Source organism: Erinaceus europaeus, chromosome 12 (genome assembly GCF_950295315.1).
Source record: "Erinaceus europaeus chromosome 12, mEriEur2.1, whole genome shotgun sequence".
Classification (NCBI taxonomy): domain Eukaryota; kingdom Metazoa; phylum Chordata; class Mammalia; order Eulipotyphla; family Erinaceidae; genus Erinaceus; species Erinaceus europaeus.
The window spans coordinates 100,572,332-100,598,388 of record NC_080173.1 but is presented as its reverse complement, the minus strand read 5'-3'; the positions used below and the strand labels follow the sequence as shown (position 1 = coordinate 100,598,388).

General features: G+C 52.3%; 1 protein-coding gene across 1 annotated transcript in view; it reads right to left on the bottom strand.

Annotated features, from left to right (window-relative positions):
- Positions 1 to 13,209, bottom strand: part of SLC6A20 (solute carrier family 6 member 20) — a 49,260-nt gene extending 36,051 nt beyond the window's left edge. Inside the window, exon 1 of the mRNA XM_060204860.1 lies at positions 12,948 to 13,209. Within this exon, the coding sequence (XP_060060843.1) occupies positions 12,948 to 13,068 (121 nt within the window). The 5' untranslated portion in view covers positions 13,069 to 13,209. The remainder of the gene's footprint in view (positions 1 to 12,947) is intronic.
- Positions 13,210 to 26,057: the final 12,848 nt, after the last annotated feature.

Below are 26,057 nucleotides of genomic sequence, written 5' to 3'. Positions count from 1 at the left end.
GAGACAATGCCTTTATATCTTTTGAAACAGAAGTGGCAGGTCGGAAAAGGAAACGGCTAGGAGAGGGGGTGGAGAGGAGAAAAGAGTGTGAAGGTAGAAAGCTTCCATAGCAGCTGTTGCGAAGGTTCTAACTAGTGGGATTAACCAGTACCCTGCAGGCAGGGCGGGTCTCAGGCAAAACAATGATTATGTAAATAGACCACAGCGTCAAGCAATGCAGGGGGCCTGGCGTAATGACCAACAAGGGGAGAGGCAGATAGAGAGGGAAAGAGACAGAGAGGCACCTGCAGCTCCGCTTCACCACTTGTAACGTTTCCCCCCTGCAGGTGGGAGCAAGGGGCTTGAACCCAGGTCCTTGCACACTGTAGCGTGTGTATTTAACTAAGTGAGCCACCACCTGGCCCTAAAGGTCAGCTCTCTTCAGGATGTATCTTCATACTAACATCCAGCCTGAAACTTCATCTTAATATAGGTTACCAGGACTGCAACCAATAAAAAAATCAAACCCACCAGGTCCCAGGGAGCCACCTGTACACCAGAGTGATACTGGCTGGCCAGAAGGAGGCTGCAGAAGCCAGACACATGGACACAGACAGACAGCCAACTGCAGGGCTGTAAGCCCACAGAGCCCTGTCCCCAGCTGATCCCTGGTCCTCCTGCCTCCCCACTCTCTACTCCCCTCTGCCAGCCCTCCCTCCAGCCCCTGGCTCCTTGGCAGTGGACCTGAAAGAAAGTCCAGAAGAAAAGGGCAGGATTTCTGTTTAAAATAAAACCCTGATGGCTCAGCTCAACTCAGCTGCAAGGATCAGGGGCTGGTCTCAGAAGAAGACTCTGAGTGCTCAGGCAGAGTGGGAAGCAGGCACGCTCACTCGCTCCGAGAGACTGGAGGCGGGCAGAGACGCCTCTTCTGCACCTCTGCTGTCCTCCACTGCACTTCTCCTCCGGCAGGCTCCCACACACTCTGCAGACCACACCATGTCCCCCCGTGTTGCCATTTAAGAAGCTGCACGGGGTGGGGGTGGGGTGGCGGAGCCAAGATGGCGGCTTGGAGACACACCTGGAGTGAGCTGTACAAGGAAGCTGCTTTCAACCTGGGAATCTCGGGAGAGGCCACTAGGCTCCAGACACTGCCATGATGCCAACCAGACTTCCCTGGGCAGACGACCCCACCGTGTGTCCTGGAGCTCCACCAGGTCCCATATGCTGCCATGATGCCAACCCAACTTCCCTGGGCAGACGACCCCACCATGTGTCCTGGAGCCCCACTTCCCCAGAGCCCTGCCCCACTAGGGAAAGAGAGAGACAGGCTGGGAGTATGGATCCGCCTGTCAACACCCATGTTCAGCGGGGAAACAATGACAGAAGCCAGACCTTCCACCTTCTGCATCCCACAATGACCCTGGGTCCATACTCCCAGAGGGATAAAGGATAGGAAAGCTATCCGGGGAGGGGATGGGATACGGAGCTCTGGGGGTTTGTACTGTGTGGAAATGTACCCCTCTTATCCTATGGTCCTGTCCATATTTCCATTTTATAAATAAAATTTAAAAAAGAAAAAAGAAGCTACACAGTGGGGCCAGGAGGTGGTGCACCTGTTAGCGTGTAGATTCCCATACATAGGGACCCAGGTTTAAGCCTCAGGTCCCCAGTGGGGGGACAAGCTTCATGAATGGTGAAGCAGTGCTGCAAGTCTTCTCTCTCTCTCTCTCTCTCTCTCTCTCTCTCTCTCCTTCTTTCCTGTCAAATCAAAGGACTGGGAGAGGGTGAAAAGGGGAACTATGACCCTTGGGAGCTGAGGATTTGTCATGCAGGCACCGACTCCCCAGTGGTGACCCTGGGAGGCAATTGAAAAATAAAACAAGAGACTGCACAGCATGCCACTGGCTGCAATGAGCCAGGCCCCACGTCAGCAGTCCTCAAACACACATGTTGCTGGCAGTCCCCTGCACCCTGAACAGAGGCGTGACACAAAGTCGGGTCGAGGTGTCATCCCCACAAGTCCAGAGAGGCTCCAGGAGCTGTGGGGTGGGAGAGTGAGCCCCTGCCAACAGCCCGTGGTGCGACCCGTGTTGTCCTCCCTGTCCTCTCTCTCATCTCCCACTCCATTTGAAAACTCCTCAGGCCACAATTCCTTCCAGCCCTGGAAAAATATGTCCCTTGTTATCACAGAGTCAGACAATCATTGGGCCCCAGTTCTGTTGCTCCCCAACAGGAATGGTTACATTGACCTGCTCGGAGTAACAGTCAAAGCCTCAGAGGCTGTGCTCACTCTGGGGGCTGGGTGGTGGCGCACCGGTAAGAGCACATAGTATGAAACATATGGACCCTTGAAAGGATCCCGGTTCGAGCCCCCGGCTCCCCACCTGCAGGGGGTCGCTTCACAAGTGGTGAAGCAGGTCTGCAGGTATCTCTCTGTCTCTCTCCCTCTCTCGGTCTCCCCCTCCTCTCTCAATTTCTCTCTATTCTGTCCAATAAAATGGGGAAAGAATGGTTGCCGAGAGTGGTGGTTTTGTATTGTCAGCACCAGTACCAAGCCCTAGCAATAATTCTGGGCGGAGGGAGGGACAGAGGGACGGAGGGAGAGAGACTCATTCTCATGGAAGATGTTAGACATGACCACACCCAGCCAGGCAAGGCCCACAGAAGCAGGAAAACCCCATCTATTGTCTAGCAATAAGTGGATCTCAGGATTTAAAGTACAGACCCATATGTACAGTTCAAAGGTTGAAAACATTTAAAAGAAGAAAAAAAAAAAGGGAGAAATTATCATCTTAGATTAGAGTTCTTAGACAAAACATCCAAAGCATTACTTGTGGAAGATGACTGACAAATTGGATTCCATTTACAATTTTTGCTTGGTGAAAGACACTGAAGAGAATTAAGACAAGCTACAGACATTATTAAATCACTAATACAAAATTAAAAAATAAGATAAAAGTTCTGGGGCCGGGTGTGACGCACCTGGTTGAGCACATATGTTATGATGCTCAAGGACCTGGGTTCAAGCCCCTGGTCCCCACCTGCAGGGGGAAAGCTTTGCAAGCGGTGAAGCAGGGTTGCAGGTGTCTCTGTCTCTCTCCCTCTCTACCACCCCCTTCCCTCTTGATTTCTGGCTGTCTCTATCCAATAAATAAATAAGGATAATAAATTTTTAAAATCAATAAAGTAAAAGTTCTTTTGTAAGGATAGAGGAGATCGCATAATGGTTATGTGAGAGGACTGCCATATCTGAGGCTCTAAGGCTCTAGGTTCAATTCTCCTATATCACTGTTAGCCGGAGCTTCACAGTACACTGATTAAAATAAACAACTATATAAAAATAAATAAATAGGAGGCCGGGCGGTAGCGCAGTGGGTTAAGCGCACATGGGGAGAAGCGCAAGGACTGGCTTAAAGATCCCAGTTCGAGCCCCCGGTTCCCCACCTGCAGGGGAGTCGCTTCACAGGCAGTGAAGCAGGTCCGCAGGTGTCTGTCTCTCCCCTCTCTGTCTTCCCCTATTCTCTCCATTTCTCTCTGTCCTGTTCAGCCACAACGACAACAATAATAACAACAATAAACAACAAGGGCAACAAAAGGGAAAAAAATGGCCTCCAGGAGCAGCGGATTTGTAATGCAGGCACTGAGCCTCAGCGATAACCCTGGAAGCAAAAATAAATAAATAAGTAATAAATAAATAAATAAATAAATAAATAAATACAATTGCAGCAGGATAGTTCAGCTGGGTGGGGGCTTCCTTTGCCATGTGTGACACAGGTTGGAGCCTGGCCGTCACCACGCTGGGGGAAGCTGCCATGCTGTACTGTCTTTCTCACTCATTCTCCCTGTCTTTCTGTCTTTCTATCTGAAAAAGATGGCCAGGAGTGGCAAAGTCCCTTCCACAACAATACCAAGTTAAAAGGAAAGGAGGCTGCCTGTTGTTGCCACACGGGAGAGAGACCTGCTGCCTCAGGCTTTCTGGGCGGGTCATGGGGCTCCGTGCAGCTCAGAGATGACCGGGTGCTTCTCCTCACCGAGCAGGGTTGGGGTACATATGAGGTGGTAGCCCCTCTGATCCCCAGTTCATCCAGCACCCGGTGAGGGAAAGCTTTCTTTCCCTTCACATTATATTATTGAGAATAATGGCTCACAGGACAACTACTGGCAGCTTTTCTCCCCACGAGAGGTGTCTGCCACCATTCCCACCACCCACCCAAGTGATGCTCACCCTCATGTCCTGGATAACCCACGGCCACCCACTCCTGTTTCCACTGGTCCTGCGTCCTTGGCTTTGCTGCAATCCAACTAACCCGGTCCAAATCCCATGCTGTTCCTCTTTCCTTGCCTAGCTTCTCAAGTCACACCTATAAACGAGACCATCCGGTACTTGGCCTTCTGTTTCTGACTTCTCTCACTTCACAAGATTCTCTCAAGTTCCATCCAAGATAAGGAAAAGGAGAGGCTTCTATCTTTCTGACAGCTGAGTAGTATTTCCTTCTCCTCCTCCTCCTCCTCCTCCTTCCCTCCTCCTCCTCCTCCTTCTTCTTCCCCTTCTCCTCCTCCTCCTCCTTCTCCTTTTCCTTCTCCTTCTCCTCCTCCTCCTCTTCCTCCTCCTCCTTCTTCTTAATATTTATTCCTTTTTGTTGTCCTTGTTGTTTTACTGTTGTAGTTATTATTGTTATTATTGATGTTGTCGTTGTTGGATAGGACAGAGAGAAATGGAGAAAGGAGGGGGAGACAGAGAGGGGGAGAGAAAGACAGACACCTGCAGACCTGCTTCACCGCCTGTGAAGCGACTCCCCTGCAGGTGGGGAGCCGGGGGCTCGAACTGGGATCCTTACGCTTTGCGGCACCTGAGTTTAACTCGCTTCACGACTGCCCAACTCCCAGTATCCCCTTCTGTCTATATACCACAGCTTTCACAGCTGCTCAGCTGAGGGAAGGTTTTCAGCAGAGCTAGTGTAGCAGATGGGGCTGCATGGGAGGGAGGACACCAGACCTGGGGGGAAGGGGGTAGGAGGGTTGGGGGGCTCCACAGCCACCACAAGTTCTCACAGGGGGGCTCTAAGGACACACACGTGCTTAGCTAGGACCTGCACTCTGAAGCCTAAGTGTCTCATCAGAACCCGTGGGAAGTGCCTCAGTTGGGGCAATTCTGCTTCCGGGTCCTGGGGCGGGCGGGCTGGACAGCTCCAGTCCAGCTTGTATCCAGTGAAAGACACCAGGGCTTTGAGTCCCAGCAGCTCCTTAGAAGCCTGTCTTCCCTCGCTTCCATCTCTAAAGTCGAGTGAGGGGCCAGGCGGTGGTGCACCTGGTTGAGCGCTCACACTACAGTGTGCAAGGACCCGGGTTCCAGCCCCTGGTCCCCACCTGTGGGGGGAAAGCTTCCTGAGTGGTGAAGCAGGGCTGCAGGTGTCTCTCTGTCTCTCTCCCTATCTCCCTCTCCCCTCTCCCTTTCTCTGTCTTTATCCAATAATAAATAAAATTTTTAAAAAGTAAGGTCTGGGTGCTGGGACTGAGCCTGGGGGTGTCGTGAAGCCTGTGTGGGCATCCTGTGCTGCCACGTGCCGGCACACACAAGCTGGTGTTGGCCCCACAGCCCGGCCCCCAGCACCACAGAGTCTAAAAACGCTGGGTGGCACCAGGCCGGCCTCACACACGTGCTGTCCGGAGACCCCCCTGGGCCCAGCACCTCGAGCTTACTTTGGAAACTGGATGTGTTTGATGCTTTCTTTATGACTTGAACCCCCAGTTCCCGCTCCAACCAAGAGTACTGCAGAGACGCACAGACGCCAAGCACACGTGCCAGTGTGCATGTCCGCATGAACAGAACTGACCCGATGGGGCTCTGTCCCAGGCTGGGTGCTGAGCCAATGGTGGCTCCGGTGGGTGACAGCCCTGGCACGCTGGGACATTCCAGTGGGTCTGTAACCAGCCACATGGGAGTATTGGCAGCACTGTCATGGCAGATGTGACATGTGGGGTCCTCCTTGCACTCACGGCCAGTTGCTCCAGTTACTGGCAGCTAGGACCAGCTCCAAACACTTGGTGAGCAGGGCTGGGGGCTCCTCGACAGTTAGGTCCATGGCCTGGCCACGTCAAACCACTGAGATGAGTGTCATCGACCCAGATCCGCCCTCCCCGAAGGCCTCTGCCCTGCATCTCTGGAGCTAGGGTCCAGACGGCTTCATTCTTCAAGATCTTAGTTAGGCCGAGACTTGAGCTGGGAGCTCGAAGCCCCAGAGGCAGGAGTGGGGCTCCAGTCTGAGTGTGTTTGTCCTCAGGCATCCTGTGACACCCCCCACCGCCTGCCACCTCAGTGGTTCAAATCTCACACAGAAAGGTCGGCCCATCGGCTCCCTGGATGGTCTACTGCTGGGCCATGCGTCCATCCCAGGTTCAAGCCCAACCTCCACCTCACTGAAGGAAGCTTCAGGAGCTGTGGTCTCTCTCTCTCTCTGCCTCTCTGCCACCGTGTCTCTAAAGCCAACCAACCAACCAGACAGACAGAACTCTCACATAAAAAAAAGAAGGGGAAAAAGGTCACATTCCCACCAGCCACACGTTTCTACGTTCTATTTTTTCTTCTTTTTTTTTTTTCCAGCTTTCTTCTTTGTTTTGAGCACATTTGCTTCCAGTAACAATTAAAATATTGCTGGTTGGCTGCCTACGTATCACCGCACAGCACACTTGCATCCGGCGTCTTTTTAAATGTTAGTTCCCTTTGGTGGGAGAGAGATACCAAAGCATAGTTGAGCTGTGTGTGTACGGTGTGGGGGACTGAACTTGGGGCCTCGGGGATGCAGCCATGTGCTCTGCTGTCAGGCTACGCCCTGACCTGCACCCTGATTTTGTCCTGAGCAGCCCCTGCCCTAGACGGAGGGTTTCTGTGCAATTCCTGCCACCACCGGCTGTGCCTTGCCAGGCAGAGGCGGCTGGTCTCTGGAAGCTAATCCTCTGAGTGAACATTCCTCCCGGAGGCCGGGCCCCCAGAGCAGGAAGGAAACCGGCCTCTCAGGTCAAGGCAGAGCCTGAGCCTGGCGCCCTAATCCGCTTTATGCCCGCAAGTATTTGGGCAGAACGTGGCCCTGCGGTGTATAACAAGCTCTTTGTTTGTGGGGAGGTGGCGGGCCATGACTCTGTGAAGCCACATACCCTTTTGGAACCTTTTATGATGGGTTTGTTTACTCTTCAGCGTAAAGGTAAGATAGGGCCTGTCAAGGTAAGATAGGGCCTGTCCTCTGCGACGTAAGTCACTCATTAATAGGCAGTAAGGAGTGGGGGTTTTCCGGGGGGAAATCTGTTGCCCTTGATTTAAAAATAAAAGCGGGGAGGGCAGTGGTGGTGCACCCAGTGGAGGCACACGGTCCCATGTGAGACCTGGGTTCAAGCCTTCAGACCCCACCTGCAGGGGGAAAACTTCATGACCGGTAGAATCATACTGCAGGTATCTCTCCTTTCCTCTCCCGCCACCCCCCCATCAAAGGAAAAGGAAGCAACCACAGGCACCGAGCCCAGCAATAACCCTGGTTACAGAAAACGCAACTAAACAGACAGGTGACAGCACTGTGTCTGGGGACATTCAGCAGTGTGCCCATCTCCAGAACCCTGCATCTCTTCAGACTAATGCTGGCCTGGGCTCTGGGGCAGTGGGGGTGGCCGGTGTGGAGAGAGGGACCTTGCCCTAGCCTGGAGGGGGGCGTGGGAGCGAGTTGGGCTCTCAACAGGACCCCAGGTCAGAGGGATAACTGATGCTGAGTGTGGAGGCAGAGTAGGCATTCACCAAGGATAGATTTTCAAATAGTTGGGGCGGGGGCAGGGGATAGAAGGTGAGTGGTAGGAATTGAGCTGGGGACAGGGACAGGGACAGGGACAGGTGGCCAGGCCCTTGCCGGGCCAGGACAAGCTGCCAGGACTTTATTCCGTAGATACTTATGTCTGAGAGGGAGCCAGACACTCAGCCTAGCTATGTAAACCCTCACTCGCCCGCTGACCTGTGCTGTCCCATGTCCATCAGCCTCTCACCCTCAGCCAGCTACACATCTGTTCGGCCCGTCTAAGCACACCTACACCAGGCATAAGATTGCTGCTGCTTCTTTTTTTCCTGGGTCCCGGAGGCCTGTGATTTCCCTAGCAGCTCCTTATAGATAGTCGGCTTGAGAGTAACCCTGCTCTGCTTGTGCCCACCTGCAGACTGCTAGGCGACGGCGTAGACAGAAGGAGGTGAAGGTCTGTGACTAAGGCTCGCCGGGCTCGGCAGGAAACCACACAGCCAGGATAAAGGCAGGTGTGCTGAGACAGAGTGACAAGGACACCTCAGCCTCACAGTCCTCACAAAAGCCCGCGAGGGATGCCTTGCATGGAATCATGATGTATCTGTGCCCTTAAAGAAAAAAGGAATCAGAGGTGCCAGGTGGTGGTGCACCTGGTTAAATGAACACATTTCAGTGAGCAAGGATGCAGGTTTAAGCCCTTGGTCCCCCACCTGCAGGGGGAAGCTTCACAAGTAGTAAAGCAGGGCTGCAGGTGTCTCTCTGTCTCTCTCCCTATCTCTCCCCTTTCAATTTCTCTCTTTTTATCTTTATTTATTTACTTTCAAAAGTCTTTAAAAATATTTATTGATTTATTTATTCTCTTTTGTTGCCCTTGTTGTTTTATTGTTGTAGCTATTGTTGACGTCGTCGTTGTTGGATAGGACAGAAAGAAATGGAGAGAGGAGGGGAAGACAGAGAGGAGGAGAGAAAGACAGACACCTGCAGACCTGCTTCACCGCCTGTGAAGCGAACCCCCTGCAAGTGGGGGGCCGGGGGCTCGAACCGGGATCCTTACGCTGGTCCTTGCACTTTGCGCCACCTGCGCTTAGCCCGCTGAGCTACCGTCTGCAGGGCTGCAGGTATCTTTCTGTCTCTCTCCCTATCACCTCCTTCCCTCTCGATTTCTAGCTGGCTTTATCCAATAAATAAATAAAGATAATAAAATATTTTAAAAAACCAACCATCACTTAAAAAAAAAAAGGAACCAGAGAATTAAGCATACACTACTGAAAAAAAAAAAAAAACACCACTGGCTTAACTTTCTGTCTAGTGTTTTGAGCTGGCAGTGTGAAAGGAGAGGAGCAGTGTTTATGTTCTGGTCTCAAATGGGATAAATTTTATAAATGTTTGGGTCTAACATCTTTCATTGCCCCTTGCGATGAAAAATACATTCACACTGATCATAGAAGACAACAAAGACACACACTCTCTCCAAGGGAAGCGCCCTCTCTCTCTCTCTCTCTCTCTCTCCCTTTCTCCCCCCTCTCTCCCTCTCTCCCCTTTCTCTCTCTCTCCCTCTCTCCCTCTCTCCCCTTTCTCTCTCTCCCTCTCTCCCCTTTCTCTCTCTCTCCCTCTCTCCCCTTTCTCTCTCTCTCCCTCTCTCCCTCTCTCCCCTTTCTCTCTCTCTCCCTTTCTCCCCTTTCTCTCTCTCTCCCTCTCTCCCTCTCTCCCCTTTCTCTCTCTCCCTCTCTCCCCTTTCTCTCTCTCTCCCTCTCTCCCTCTCTCCCCTTTCTCTCTCTCCCTCTCTCCCCTTTCTCTCTCTCTCCCTCTCTCCCTCTCTCCCCTTTCTCTCTCTCTCCCTCTCTCCCCTTTCTCTCTCTCCCTCTCTCCCCTTTCTCTCTCTCTCCCTCTCTCCCTCTCTCCCCTTTCTCTCTCTCCCTCTCTCCCCTTTCTCTCTCTCTCCCTCTCTCCCTCTCTCCCCTTTCTCTCTCTCTCCTTTTCTCCCCTTTCTCTCTCTCTCCCTCTCTCGCTCTCTCTCTCCCTCTCTCTCTCCCTCTCTCTCTCTCTCTCTCCCCCCTCACACACACACACACACACCCAGAGGTAGCCATGATTTCCCCACTCTTTTCTATTTCTATTTAAAACATAATTGAGATCACCCATCTTCCACAACTTTGAAGCTAACTTAGCCTTCATTTTTAAAAAAATATTATTTATTTATTAGAAAGGTAGGAGGAGGAGAGAGAAGAACCAAACGTCACTCTGGTCCATGTGCTGTCAGGGATCGAACTAGAGACCTCATTCTTGAGAGTCCAATGCTTTATCCACTGTGTCACCTCCAGGACCACTCCACTTTTAAACATGGAAATGGGAAACAATCAGAACTAAAGCAAACAAAACTCCATCTTGAAGGCTGCAAAGAGCATGGTTACCTTAGCCCACTCTGTCCAACGCTTGACGTCTCGTCACCCAATCTGGTCCCCTACGCCTACACTGAACTTCTCTGTTCCAGACTCTTGGAAACAGAGCTGGCAGTCAGCTGAGGTAAGGAACAAACACCTCATCACAGACCCCTGCAAGTGTCAACCCGGCTTTGACCTAGCACGTTATGATTGGGCCCTCCTCAATCGCTATCGAACAGGCCATGGCCGGTGCGCCGCTATGTTCCATCGCTGGGGAGCCAGAGACGACCCGAACTGCCCCTGCAGCTCCAGACAGACTATGACCCACATAGTCAACGACTGCCACCTCTCCAGATTCAAAGGAGGTCTCGAAACTTGACATCAGGCTCCACCTGATGCTGTGGACTGGCTACGGAAGAAGGGCAAACGCTAGAAGAAGAAGAGCATGGTTGACTCAGACTTTATCGAACCAAGTTCCTTTAGTTGAAGTTTCTTTCTATGAAGCTGGATGTGAGGGCGATCTGGCTGCGACATCTGTCACCTCATTGATCACCAGGGTTGATGCAGCTGATCTGGCTGGCTAGACGGGGGGGGGGGGGGGGGGGGGGGTCCCCTTCCTCCCTCACCGCTCCATGTGCGTCCCTCCCGAAGCTGCGCTCTCGGTCGGTCGAAGATGATGGACTTCCCCGAATAGAGACGGACCCCTGCTAGAACCTCCGAATAAGCTCTCAAGGTCCTTTAGTATGAAGCTTCTGATATTCTGCTCATGACAGGACGGAGACCAACTTTCTACTTTCTATCTTATGTCAAAACTCTTATTATTTCCTTTAGGTAGAAATCTAGAAATGAAACAACTATGAAAGGAAAGAAGGAAGGGAGGGAGGGAGGGAGGGAGGGAGGGAGGAAGGAAGAAAGAAAAAAGAAAGAAAGGAACCAACTCGTAATGCTGAGCCTTAGTTTCCTGTTGCCACAGTGCCTTCCCGAAGGGTACTGGGACTTGGTGGCAACTCTGGTGGTCTCTGGGAGGTGGGAGGGTGAGGACACAGAACTCTGGTGGCAGGTGTAGAATTATATATTATAATCTTACAATCTTGTATCCCACCATTAATCTCTAATACAAAACGGGTGGGGGAAGTCCTTAGCCTTCATAGAAGTTCTCTGGTGAGACAGGGGAGGTGTCTCCCTCCCCCAGGACAACTTTCAGGGTTGGGGGGGGGGTGTACAGCTGTCCAGCTAGAGAGAGACTGCAGTGCTTCAGAGGAAAAACCAAGGAACAAACAAACCCTACCATCTTCCAAACCCACCAAATAAGCAATGATGTTTATTTTTTTTAAAGGACTTCAAAAAATATTTCATTTTACTTTTGAGAGAGATTCAGAGAGAGAGAGAGAGACATACACACAGAGAGAAACACCAGGGCACTGCTCAGCTCCGGCTTATGGTGGTGTGGGGATTGAACCTGGGACTTAGGAGCCTCAGGCATGAGAGTCTGTCGGCGTAACCCGAGGCTCCCGCCGCACGGCCAGGAATATGAATTTCAGACCTAAATCTTCTTTGCGGGCCCCTGATGAGTTCCTGCCCCACTAACTTTTTTTCACTACAAGCCCAACCGTTGCCACTTCCCCTCCTGGCGCAGGCGGAGAGCCGCCCCGCGCCGCCACCGCTCCCAGGGCCGCGTCGCGGAGCTCAATGCCGCGTGTGGGGTGAGGGGTGGGAGCCTGCCACCTGGCAGCCGCGGTTAAGGGCTTGGGGGCTGCGAGGGTCCCAGGGGGGCAGCTTTGGATGAGCGCTCCTTCCTCACTGAGTCCGTCCCGGGTCCGAATCCCCACTCTGTAACTTTGAGCAAAACACTCTCTGGGCTCTGGAGACTTGGCGGGACGGGACCTCCAGCGCAGCCCCAGTGCGCGTGCGGGGCGCGCAGAATGGGGGGGGGGGTATCGGTGCGGGGCGCGCAGACTGGGGGGAGCAGGGCCGGGCGCGCAGAATGGGGGGGGAGTGGTGCGGGGCGCGCAGACTGGGGGGAGCGGTGCGGGGCGAGCAGACTGGGGGGAGCAGAGCCGGGCGCGCAGACTGGGGGTAGCGGTGCGGGGCGCGCAGACTGGGGGTAGCGGTGCGGGGCGCGCAGACTGGGGGTAGCGGTGCGGGGCGCGCAGACTGGGGGGAGCGGTGCGGGGCGCGCAGAATGGGGGGGAGCGGTGCGGGGCGCGCAGACTGGGGGGAGCGGTGCGGGGCGCGCAGACTGGGGGGAGCGGTGCGGGGCGCGCAGACTGGGGGGAGCGGTGCGGGGCGCGCAGAATGGGGGGAGCGGTGCGGGGCGCGAAGACTGGGGGGAGCGGTGCGGGGCGCGCAGAATGGGGGGGAGCGGTGCGGGGCGCGCAGACTGGGGGGAGCGGTGCGGGGCGCGCAGACTGGGGGGAGCGGTGCGGGGCGCGCAGAATGGGGGGGAGCGGTGCTGGGCTCGCAGGTTGGGGGGAAGGAGGGGGAGTGTGCAGGCTGGGGGGGGGGAGCCCGGAGGGCGGGACGCGCAGTGTGAGCTGTGCGGGGTGCGCAGGCGGGGGGAGCCTGGCAGGGGGCGCAGGGGAACCCGTGTGAGGTGTGCAGGCTTGGGGAGCCGTGCGGGGCGCACAGGATGGAGGGGCTGAGCTGGGCAGGGCGAGCAGGGGGAGCCGTGCGGGGGGCGCAGGTTGGGGGAGCCGTGTGGGGCGCGCAGGTTGGGGGAGCCGTGCGGGGCGCGCAGGTTGGGGGAGCCGTGCGGGGCGCGCAGGTTGCGGAGCCCGTGCGGGGCGCGCGGGGAGCAGCGGGCGTTGGCACTCACCTCCGCCGTACATCTGGCACAGGTAGGGGAAGCGCCACACGTTGCCCAGGCCCACGGCATACGAAATGCAGGCAAACACGAACTGCAGCGGGTTGGCCCACAGCGGCCGCGCCTTCTCCATGGCGGCGGGGCTCGGGGCTCAGAGCTCGGAGCTCGGTCCCCGCTCGGTCCCTGCGCGCGGTGTTGGGGAGCCCGGCCTTCCCGCCCCGTCCCGCCCCGTCCCGCCCGGCTCGGCCTGGGGGTGGCCGCGTACCTCCGGCACCCGCTAGCCCGCTTTTTAATTGCTAATCTCATTAACTGCGAGCCTGTCGGAGGGGCGAGGCTGGTAAATGGATGACGCGCGCGCCCCACCCCGCCTGGCCACCGCGGTCGGGAAGGCGCCTGGGATTGCAGCAAGCAGGAGTGTCCGGGCCCTCCGCATGTTGGCTGCGAAGCTACTTGGCGTCATTAGGTGTCCCCACCTACCGCTTATTGTTGGCTGAAGGCCTATTGTGTGCCAGGCTTTGGGGGGGCACTTCTTTGCACAGCACAATCATTTCACCCTTCCTGGAACTGGCATTCACTCAGCAAGCAAACACTTACGGTTGGGCTTGATGAAAAGTCCCATTGTAATGATTTCTGATCTCAGAAACGAGTTTAGGGACCGGGTGGTGGAGCACCGGGTTGAGCGCACATGTTACAATGCGCAAGGACTCAGGTTCGAGCTCCCCCACCTGCAGGGGGAAAAGCTTTGCAAATGGTGAAGCCGGGCTGCAAGTGTCGCTCTGTCTTGCTTTTTCTCTGTCATCCCCTTTCCCTCTCAATTTCTGGCTGCTCAATAATTAAGAATAATTAAGAAAAAAATAGAAATGACAATTTTATTTGGTACATCCTAATCTGTTGATCAGATGGGGGAAGCGGGTGGCTGAGTGGGAAGCAGCCTTGCAGAAGCAAAGGGGCTGACAGTTCTGGGTGGCAGGTGGCCCAGGGTGGGTGCAAGGTGCCTGGCAGTGACCCAGAGACCTGATGGTAGCGAGGGCTGCCACCACCAACCTTCCTACAAGGAGGAAGATTTAGCCAGACGGGCTGGGTCCCTCCACCCACATGGAGGGCCTACAGCCAGTGACCAAGGAGGGGTGGGAGTCCAGGTTGGAACAGCAGCTGCGCTGGCTCTCCTGCTTAGGCCAGCCCAGCCCAGGGAGTCCAATTCATTGAGCTCATTCATTGGGAGTCCCAGAGAGCTCACATTCCTACCAGTTTTGCAAAGTGATCTGCCTCAGTGTGGGCACCAAATTGGACTAAGCCTACTGCTTTAGAATGACGGAGACTTACGTTATCGAAGCCCCAGCTTCTCGACTAATTTTGCCATGCCTTTAGATCACACAGTCTCTCTCGGAGTCTGTTTTCTCACCTGTGATGAGGGCAGGAATATCCTTTCTCCAAGGGAATTCTCAGGTGAGAATCACTGTGAAACTTAGCGTACTGCCTGGCCTAGAGTATGTGCTCTCAGACTGGTTGTTATTCATGTAAATCCCCCAAAAGTTGAATGAATGAACAAGCGACACTCTGAATAAATATTTTTTAGTTTTTTTTTTTAGTTAGGGGGACTAATTATTTACAGAAAGTACAGTTGTTGGTGCATGTGTACAATTTTTCAGTTTTCTGAAAAACACTCACCTAGGCCCTCCTCCACCATCCGGCACCAGGACCTGAAAGGCCCCTCTCCCCCGTTATTTTAGTGTAATACATCAAACCCAGTCCAAGTCCTACTTTGTTTCCCCTTTATGATCTTATTTCTCAGTTTCTATCCAGGACTGAGATCATCCCGTCTTCATCTTGCTCTTTCTGGCTGATCTCACTTCATAGGATTCCTTCAAGCTCCGTCCAAGAGGAGGTGAAGAAGGTGACTTCATCATTCTGAACAGCTGAGTAGTATTCCATTGTGTATCGAGACCACAACTTTCCCTGCCACTCATCTGTTGTTGGACACCTGGGTTGCTTCTGAGTTTGGACTATTACAATTTGTGCTGCTGGGAGTCAGGTGGGTTAAGCGCAGGTGGTGCAAAGCGCAAGGACTGGCGTAAGGATCCCAGTTCGAGCCCCCGGCTCCCCACCTGCAGGGGAGTCGCTTCACAGGCGGTGAAGCAGGTCTGCAGGTGTCTGTCTTTCTCTCCCCCTCTCTGTCTTCCCCTCCTCTCTCCATTTCTCTCTGTCCTATCCAACAACAATGATATCAATGACAGGAATAATAATAACTACAAAAATAAAACAACAAGGGCAACAAAAGAGAATAAATAAATATTTAAAAAATTGCGCTGCTGCAAACAAGCGTTCAACACGCCATGTTCCTGCCCAGCTTCCCCTGTGCCATTTAGTGGAATCCTGTGGGCCGCAGGGCAGGTGCACGACTAGTGGGTCTAGGTGCTGTCGCCAAGGTGTCTCCAGAGAGGTCTTACCAGTTGACACACCCAGGGGAGTTTCGGTGGCTCTGCATACACACCAACGCCTGTCACTCAGTCTGGGGAGCTCTACCCAGTCCTGTGGGTGTGTCGTAATGCCTCACTGAGGCTTTGTAACCTGTGTTCAACCAGGTGCACCACCACCCGCACCCCCTTTTCTGAGGTTTTGTTTTTAACTAAAATTCTAAGGCTAACTGGGTTGTTTAGACATCTCCTTTCACTGTGTGTCTGTACAAGTCTTTTGTCAGTTTTCCACCGATTTGCCCCCCTTCTGACTGGTTTGTGGCTCCTTAAATATTCTAGATGAGCTCTTTGTCAGTGCTGTGTATTACAAACTTCTCCTCTCAGTGTAAAGGCTGCCTTCTCCTCCTACTAGTGGTGTCTTTTGGTGAATAGAGAGGTTCTTTTAAGACATACATATTTGCTTTGCTATGTGTGAGACTAAGTTCGAGCCTTGTCCCGGCCACGGTGAAGGAAATTTCAGTGCTGTGGTGTCTCTCTCTCTCTCTCCCTTCCTCTCTCTCTCTCCCTCTCCCTCTCTCTCTTTCTCTTTCTCTCTCTCTCCCTCGTCTTCTCTGTCCCTATTCTAGGAAAAGAAAAGCTCAATTTACTGAACAAGAGAGACTCAGCGAGACAGAACAGGAGCACCACTCCATCACACATGGTGCTGGGGGTCTTGTGCCCTGTGCTCCATCACCGGACAAAGTTCAAGTTACTGGGTTTTTCTTTTAGTGGACTCCTTTAACTTAGTCTCCCCCCCCCCCTTTTTCAAATATCTTTCTTAAGACATCGCTCAGTTATCAACCTGAAGGCTATACGGATATTACCGAGACTCCAAATTCACGCCGAGTAGGTCTAAGCGATCCAGGGACAGATGTCGAGTTGTTGTCTCTGAAGGGCCCGGGCAGAAGCAGCATTTCTGCCTCCAGCTGTCTGCCTGGTGGCTCCTTGTTTTCAGAAGTGACCTCCCAGAGGGTAGCCTGTGGTGGCACTCAGGAACTAGACTGCTTGGAGAAAGGCCCAGCACACTCATCATGGGGAATACGAAATGGAGCTGGGGCCACGGGGACCAGGCCTGCACTTCCTTCCAATCCATTGGCAGACTCCCACTGTCAGGGTGAGGCCGCGGGCAGCGCCAGGAGATACCTCCAGATAGCCCCATAGCAGGAGTCAGTGAACGCAAATGGGGCAGAGGCTCAGGACTCCTGCGTTGTTCCTGGGAGGAACCTCACCCCCGTCTGAAGCGCATCTGATAGCCCTAATCTGAGGAGCCCAATTTGTTGCTGCGGCTGCTGGAAATGGATGAAGACAGGCCTTGCTGACAGGGTGTGTGTGCTGCACAGGGGACCGGCCGAGTGGCTGGTGGGTGCCCGTGGGCTCTCTCTGCGGAGAATCCCCCGATTTGTGGTATTTAACCGTTTCAGGGTCCCTGACTGCCGCCACCACACCTGTCACTGGAGGTGCAGTCAGGCAGAAGCGCTGTGTGGTCAGGCCAGGTGCAGCCCCACCCCATGTGTACAGAGATACAGGTGACCTCAGGGGCGGAGCTGGGGCCTAGTGTGTGGCCTGGGTGGTTTGGCATATTACCTCTGTCTAAAATTCATGCCTTAAAAAAAAAAGCCTATTATCAGAGCCTTGTACAGCTCTGGCTTATGGTGGGGGATTGAATCTGGGACTTGGGAGCCACAGGCATGAGAGTCTGTTTGCATAACCATGCTATCTACCCCCATTCCAAAATTCACACATTTGTTTATGCAACTTAATTTGATGAAATATTCCATAATGTCTCTAGCCAGTCATCTGCGGATGAGCATTTAGGCTGCTTCCACTCTTTGGCTGTTGTGAATGACGGAGCTGTGAACACAGGGTCTGTGTGTGCCTTCGAATTAGTGCTTGAGTGTCCACTGGAGAAATGCCTGAGAGCGGTGTTCCTGGGTCATAAGGTGGTTTAATCCTTCCTTCCTTCCTTCCTTTTTTTTTTTTAGCAGAGCACTGCTCAGCTCTGGTTTATGGTGGTGCTGGGGATTGAACCTGGGGCCTCGGAGCCTCAGACATGAAAGTCTGTTTGCATAGCCGTTATGTTGTTTCCCCCACCCCTGTGTTTGTTTCTTTAAGGATTCTCCACACTGTCTTCCTGAGAGGCTGCGCCAGGCTGCATTGCCACCAGCAGTGAGACAGGGGTAACCACACGGGAACTTGCTTTGAAGTGAAGGCTGTGCTTAGCAGCCAGGGCCAGCACACACAGTTGCTGCAGTGGGTCAGATGCCACTCGCAGAACTTTGGCCAGAGGGCCTGCTGGGGCTGGGAATAACTTCCAGAGGCCGGGAAAGGGCAGGAAATCCAGTCCTCAGGCAAGTGGTACCAGGGTGCCAAGGGTGGTAGGGTTTGCAGGTGATCTGGGCCCCACCCTAATTCTCCCTGGGCCTCCTCTGCTGGGGAAGAGGAGCCCTTCCTGTGACCCAGTGGGCCGGTGTCCCTGTGCCCCCTGCCAGCCAGGAAACAGCTCCTTCGAGGGTGAAAGCCCAGCACACCCACAGGATCAGATAAGCAGAAGATGAGATGAGCAGAGTTATCTGATCTCAGGAAGAGGGTGGAGAGAGAGAGGCTGGCCTTGATTCAGGGCAAGGCGGTGGTGCCAGCCCAGGGTCAGGATGCCAGCTTCTCAGGGTTGCCCTCAGTGGCGTGCCTGCCCCAGTGGTGGCTTCCAGTCCCTCACGAGGTAAACTTCAGACTCCTTGAGGCCGGGAAAGCCCAAGGAATTTGACCCTTGTTCACCTGGCTTCCAGGAGAGGCTAGACTCTCACTTTCCGGAGCACACCTCGTTTTATTTGGTCATCAGAGTTATTGCTGGGGCTTGGTGCCTGAAAGAACTTCACTCTTCCTGGAAAATATATATATTTCTATTTTTTTCTTTAACTTTTTTATTATAGTCAATCGTTTCATTTCTGTTTCTTTTTTTTTTGTTGTTGTTTGTTTGTTTTTTGATTCCAGGGTTATTGCTGGGGCTCGGTGTCTGCACTACAAACCCACTGCTCCTGGAGGCCATTTCCCCCATTTTTTGTTGCCCTTGTTGTTGTTGTTGGATAGGACAGAGAGAAATGGAGAGAGGAGGGGAAGACAGGGAGGGGGAGAGAAAGACAGACACCTGCAGACCTGCTTCACTGCTTGTGAAGTGACTCCCCTGCAGGTGGGGAGCCGGGGGCTCGAACCAGGATCCTTATGCCGGTCCTTGTCAGCTTAACCCGCTGTGCCACCACCCGGCCCCCTTTTTTCGTTTTCATTTTGATAGAATGTGAGAGATGGAAGGAGAGGGACAGAGAGGAGAGACACCTGCAGCCCTGCTCTATCACGCATGAAGCTTCCCCCCTGCAGATGGGGACTGGGGACTTGAACCTGGGTCCTTGCACACTGTACATGTGCTCTCTGTGGAGTGAACCACTGTCTTTAAACTTCTGGGAAGTGCCTAGAAATTGCCGGGAACACCCGCTCTTTTCCTGGCCTGGATACACTCTACCTTTTCTTTCTGACTCTGCAGGAAGCCCCAGCACCCCACAGTGCCACCCATGCCAGCACACTGCTCCCTCTCCTCCGCTCCCCCCTGCCACCACGCCTGGTTGCAGACTTGGCTGCTACCATTTGCAGGTCTGGGCTGCCCAGTCACAAAGGCTTTCTAGCTGGCATGTGTCCCCTGGGCCGCAGCTGGTATCTCGCTCACCCCTTTTCTCCGGGTGCCAGGCCTGCTGGAGTGGCAACTGAAGTGAGCTGATAAGTGGAAAAGCCGGGGCAGAGTCTGCATGCCACCATCTATGCCCGACTCCACAACACACATCGGAGACCAACCCCAGGCCCGGGGTGCAGAGGGTTCCTTTGGCCTCTCACGTGTTTACTGTCCTATGTGCCAGGAGTCAGGGAGGCCACGACCCTCAAAGTTAAGCCTCTGGATAGGACTGTCCTTCCTCCCTGCTTTCCACCTCACCTTCTCTCTTTCCCTTGGGAGCGTGGGAGCCGCCAGGAAGAGGTTCTGCAGAAGAAACATGTGATTCTGGAGGGGCTGGCCCAAGGCGACACCATCCTTTGAGGCCAGGTTAACTGCTGCAAGGTAGGGATATTTGCTTCTGGGCCCCGGCACGGCCTTTCTGCGTGGCCTTCTGGGACCCGGGGCTGATGCTGTGCCCCTGAGTCCTGTCTCCAGCCCCCACCCCCCATCTCTTCAGTTCTTCCCCTCTGGCCTGTACCTTATGGCCAACTCACTCCATATGTTTCTTTCCTTCTTTCCTGTCCACCTTGCCTCCTGGTCCTTTTTTTTTTTTTTTTTCTTTTATGCTCCCCCTCCCCCCAGACTCAAGGATTTCCAGACACCTCCATGGCTGTCAGGAGCCCCTGGGAAACCCTCACAGAGCTGTGAGGGGGTCTGATGTAAACAGAGCTCGTGGGCCTGCAGCAGGACCTCACCTCCCGGAGATGCACCTTGGGCGAGAACTTGTCTTCTGACAGTTGGCCATGAGCCCTGCTCTTCTGCGAGCATCTCAGACCTTTCTCCCCATACTCACCGCTCTACTGATGACTCAGCCGAGGTTGTGAAAACCCACAGACAGCTGAAGGCCACTCCCTCCCAGCGCCGTCCTCGCTCTCCTGCACACTGCTGATAGCCTTTTATTATTATTTTTGTTTCTTTATTGGGGGATTAATGGTTTACAGTTGACAGTAAAATACAGTAGTTTGTACAGGCAGAGCATTTCTACATAACAATACAGCCTTTACTAGGTCCTCCTCTGCCATCATGTTCTAGGACCTGAACCCTACCCACCCCAGAGTCTTTTACTTTGGTGTGATACACCAGACCCAGTCCAGGTTCTGCTTGGAGTTTCCCCTTTTGATCTTGCTTTTCAACTTCTTTATCAGTGATATCATCCAATATTCATCCTTCTCTTTCTGGTTGATCTCACTTCACAGGATTCCTTCAAGCTCCATCCAAGGGGAGGTGAAGAAGGTGAATTCATCATTTTTAACAGCTGAGTAGTACTCCATTGTGTATCTAGACCACAACTTTCCCAGCCACTCGTCTGTTGTTGTTGCTTCCAGGTTTTGGCTATTACACATTGTGCTGCTGTGAACACAGGTGTACACAGATCTTTTTGGATGGGTGTGTTGGGTTCCTTAGGATCTATCCCCAGAAGAAGAATTGCAGGGTCACAGGGCAGGTCCATTTCTAGCCTTCTGAGAGTTCTCCAGACTGCTCTCCACAGAGGTTGGACCCATTGACACTCCTACAAGCAGTGCAGGAGGGTCCTTTAACCCCACACCCTCTCCAGCATTTGCTGCTGTGACCTTTTCTGATGTGTGACATTCTCACTGGAGTGAAGTGGGATCTCATGGTTGTCTTTATTTGCATTTCTCTGACCATCAATGAGTCGGGGCATTTTTTTATATGTCTGTTGGCCTTTTGGACTCTTCTTTGGTTCATATTCTGTTCATATCCTCTCCCATGTTTGGATGGGGCCATTTGTTTTCTTGTTGCTGAGTTTGGCGAGCTCTTTATATATGTTGGTTACTAGCCTCTTGTCTGATGTGTGGCATGTAGAGGTCTCCCAATCTGTGAGAGTTAATTTCTATTAAGGTCATCACTGGGGCCTTATGCTTGTACTGCAAATCCTCTGTTCCTGGAAGCCATTATTATCTTTATTTTTTGGATAGACAGAAATTGAGAGGGAACAGGGAAATAGAGAAGGAAAGAGAAAAAGAGACACGTACAGCTTATGAAACATTCCTCTCGTAGGTGGGGGCTGGGGTCTTAAACTGGGATCCTTGCACATGACAACACGTGCACCCTGCCAGGGGCTCCTCCTGCCAACGGGCGCCCTCTGCACCACAGGATGCTGGAGGCCAGACCCCTGCAGTGCCCCTCCCACAGGGCTTTTTTACAATTTTCATTTAAATTAGAACATGTAGTTGTATTTTATTTTGGGGGTGACAGTGGTGGATTATTCTACTGAATTCCCTATGTTACTAGAACCACTTTCTTTCTTTATTTCTGCAGCCAGGGTTATTGCTGGGACTTGGTGCCTACATGATTCCATCATTCCCAGTGGCTATTTTTTTTTAAAACAAGGGTGAGAGACAGATAACTAGAGGCAGATCAGGAGACAGGGAGAAGGAGAGACACTGGCAGCACTGCTCTTCTGCTTGTGAAGATTCCCCTCTGCAGATGGGGAGCAGGGGCTTGAACCTGCGTCTTTGCACATGGCAGCACACACAGCTTTTCTCCACAGAAACGTCTTCAGTCAATCTTAGCGTGGGCCTGTGGACCCTCTCCAGTTTGGGTTACTGTGAAGGGAGCTGCTCAGTCACCCTGGTGCACGTATCCTGGTAGCCACGCCAAGGGCGTGTAGGGCTGGGCTTTCTGAGGAATGCTGTTTTGTGCTTTCACCTGTGGTAGGCGGGCTGTTCACATTTGGACAATGGCCAACAGACATAAAAAAAGGGCCCCAACTCGTTGATTGTCAGAGAAATGCAAATTAAGACAGAAATGAGATCCCACTTCACTCCTGTGAGAATGTCACACATCAGAAAAGGTCACAGCAACAAATGCTGGAGAGGGTGTGGGGACAAAAGACCCTCCTGCACTGCTGGGGGGAATGTCAGTGGGTCCAGCCTCTGTGGAGAACAGTCTGGAGAACTCTCAGAAGTGGACCTGCCCTGTGACCCTGCAATTCCTCTCCTGGGGATAGATGCTAAGGAACCCAACAAACCCATCCAAAGAGATCTGTGTGCACCTTACAGCAGCCAGAGGTGTCCAGCTGTTTACATTCTTGAAAAAGCTGATTAAAAACAAAATGGGGGCAAGTTAATAAAAATTCAAACAAACACCAAGCAGAAAGGAAGTTGGGGAAATAAACGGAAATGTATCACTGTCACATGAGTGTAACGGGTCAGAGGGGCCAGGTGAAGGACAGAGACGGTGAACCTGGAATCAAAATGAGCACATGCAGCCACCTGCCATTCATGAGAGGCGCACGAATAAAGACTCTAGTGGACGCTGATGGAAAGCACACAGCTGGGAGGTTGTCCAAGAGAAAGCAAGAGGAAGCCAGACAGACGCACCTATGGTCAGATCACTACTAAACATGGTTAGGGCTAAAAGAAACTGCAAGGCCGCACATGACACTAGTCATAGAAAGGACATATACCACTCAAAAATTAAAAACTGAGTACAATTAATAAAACATGTTCGGGGAGTCAGGCGGTAGCACAGCAGGTTAAGCGCAGGTGGTGCAAAGCACAAGGACCGGTGTAAGGATCCCGGTTTGAGCCCCCGGCTCCCCACCTGCAGGGGAGTCGCTTCACAGGTGGTGAAGCAGGTCTGCAGGTGTCTATCTTTCTCTCCTCCTCTCTGTCTTCCCCTCCTCTCTCCATTTCTCTCTGTCCTATCCAACAACAACATCAATAACAACAACAATAACTACAACAGGGAGTCCAGCAGTAGCGCAGCAGGTTAAGCACACACGGTGCAAAGCACAAGGAGCTGCATGAGGATCCCGGTTCGAGCCCCCGGCTCCCTGCCTGCAGGGGAGTCGCTTCACAGGCGGTGAAGCAGGTCTGCAGGTGTGTGTCTCTCTCTCTCCCTCTCTCTCTTCCCCTCCTCTCTCCATTTCTCTCTGTCCTATCCGACAACGACGACATCAATAGCAACAATATTAACTATAACAATAAAACAACAAGGGCAACAAAAAGGAAATAAATAGATAAAATATTTTTAAAAATTGAACTTAAAATGTGTTCAAACCCATACCCCCCAAAAAAGCAGGGTTAGAGGGATAGCTCAGAAAAAAAAGGGTGGAGTTTGCATAGCTGAAGCCCCAGACTGGATCCCCTGTGTAAGATCTAAGGAGGTGATTGGCGCTCACCAAAATAAACAGATCTTACAAGTGAAGACTAAATCATCAGGGAGGAAACTTATGAATGGAAGGAGACACGGACGTAACTACTCCCACAATGGGAATGTCTGCAGTCCTCTCTCCATTACTGATGAGGCGAAGATTAGGAAAGCGAAGAAGAGGAAAGAAAACAACTTATTAGAACAAGAAATTAAGGAGGCTGGGAGGTGGCGCACCTGGTTAAACACACATAGTACCAAACACAAGGACCCGGGTTTGAGCCCCAGCTCCCACACCTGCAGTGGGGACGCATCACAAGAGGTGAAGCAAGTCTTCAGGTGTCTCTCTGTCTATTGGTCTCTATCCCCCCCCCTTTCAATTTCTCTCTGTCCTATCAAATAAAATAGAAAAAAAAACCCACCAGGAATGGTAGGTTTTTAGTGCCGGCACTGAGTGCTAGAGATGACTCTGGAGGAAGAGAGATAGAGAGAGAGAGAGAGACAGAGGGAGAGAGGGAGGGAGAGAGAGAGAGGGAGAGAGGGAGGGAGAGAGAGAGAGGGAGAGAGAGAGGAATTAATAAGACTGTTTGAAATGAAAGTGCAACTATTGGAACAAAACTCCATAGATGGTTTTAAACTCAGATAACACACAGCCAAAGGAAAGTTTGACAACCTTGAAGATTCGTCAGAAGAAATGGTCTGGAAGAGTGAAAAGAGAGATAAAGAAATAAACATAGACTTTAAAAGTTTAAGATAAATAAATAAGAGCAGGTCATCAAAATCTCCCATCCAAGTACTAACCAGGCCTGACCCTGCTGAGCTTCCGAGATCAGACGAGATGGGGCGTGTTCAGGGAGGTATGGCCATAGACAGGTCATCAAAATCTAATAAATGCCTTGCTAGAATTCTGAAAGGACAGAGAAATACAAGAAGTACTAGGCTCAGTATTACTCACCACAGACACATGAAGCCCAATGAATCTTATGTAGGATTAAATAAAGAGAAAGAATATCAAGATAAATTGCAAACAGCACAAGGAACCTTCAGTTCATGATAAAGACCTCACTGCAGAGTCGTGCTTAACTTACAGTATCTTGTAAAAAAATAAAACAAAGTCTTGGTCTGAATAGCCTGTAACCTAGAAGAGTTAAAATGCTGGAGGTGAGTAACTTCAGCCCTTGTGTACACGTGTAAAGGCATGCCCGTATGTATTTTCCTTTCCCTGCTCCTGGGGCTTACCCCCACCCAGGGTTCATATACACTGCATTTGGTTGTTAAGAGACAGAGTCGCTTTTAGGGCAACTTTCCCTGATTTTGTCTTTACTTAATTTCATTTATGGATAGAGACAGAGAGAAATTGAGAGGGAAGGGGGAGATAGAGAGGGAGAAAGACAGAGAGACACCTGCAGCCCTGCTTCACCACTCGTGACACTTTCGCCCTGCAGGTGGGGACCGGGAGCTTGAACTTGGGTCCTTGTGCCCTGTAATGTGTGTGCTTAGCCAGGGGCGCCACCACTTGCCCCCTATTTTTAAACTTTTAAAAATAAGTATTTTATTTTATATGAGATAGAGGAGAGGGAGGTGGTAGGGAAAGAGAGAGGGAGAGAGAGAGAGAGAGATGGAGAGAGAGAGGGAGAGACGGAGAGAGAGAGGGAGAGACGGAGAGAGAGAGGGAGAGAGAGAGACAAGCGGAACACTACTCCAGTACAGAAGCAGCTGGGAACCCAGCTGGGTACTTGTGACCTTACCACTACCGCCCTTCACAGCCGAGCCGTTTCCTGGCCTCCCTCCTTTCCATTTATTTTGTGGCATCGACGTGTTTGCATTTCAGAATGACCTACGTTTGGGATTTGCCCAATTATTTCCTTGAAGAGGGGTGGGGTCCATCCACATTTTTTCCTTCCTGTAACTTGCAGAGAAGGCGTTCACTGTAGCCTTTCCACGGCCTTGTGCAGGTACTTATGCAGTTAGCTGTGCTTATTCATTTCTTTACTTGATGGAGACAGGTGGGGTGAGAAAAAGACCACAGCTTGGACCTGCGTGGGGCACATGGCGAGTAGCAGCACATGCGATTAACTGCTACTGGTAGGCTTTTGGGGGGAGGAAGGAAGGAAGGAAGAAAGAAGGGAGGGAGGGACGGAGGGAGGAAGGAAGGAAGGAAGGAAGGAAGGAAGGAAGGGAGGAAGGAAAGGGTATATAAACTTTGACACCTTCAGATTCACATTTGCAAAAGGTGCCAGGCAGTTCTGACCTTCCTCTCTGAACGCTCAGAAGCAGGCGAGCCTGCCAGGGACCTCTAGCAAGAGGCTGGTCCCGAGGGCTGAGGAGCTGTGTCCGCAGAACTGAGTGGTTTCTGCTCCGGCATCTGCAGGGAAGTAGGGAAAGAACCAGCGGGAGGGACACAGGGGACTTCCAAGTGATAGTAAAAGGGGACCAGGTGGTGGCATGCCCAGTTAGGCAGTCATGTTACAAAGTCCCCAGTTCCCACTTGCAGGGGGTGTGGGTGGGAGCTTTGCAAGCAGTGAAGCAGGTCTGCAGGTGTCTGTCTTTCTCTTCCCTTCTCTGTCTTCCCCTCCTCTCTCCATTTCTCTCTGTCCTATCCAACAATGACGACATTAATAGCAATAATAATAACCACAACCGCGATAAAACAAGAAGGGCAACAAAAGGGGAAAAAATGGCCCTCTAGGAGCAGTGGATTCATCTTGCAGGCACAGAACCCCAGCAATAACCCTGGAGGCAAAAAAAAAAAAAAGAAAGAAAGAAAGAAAGAAAGAAAGAAAGAGAAAGTTTCAAAAG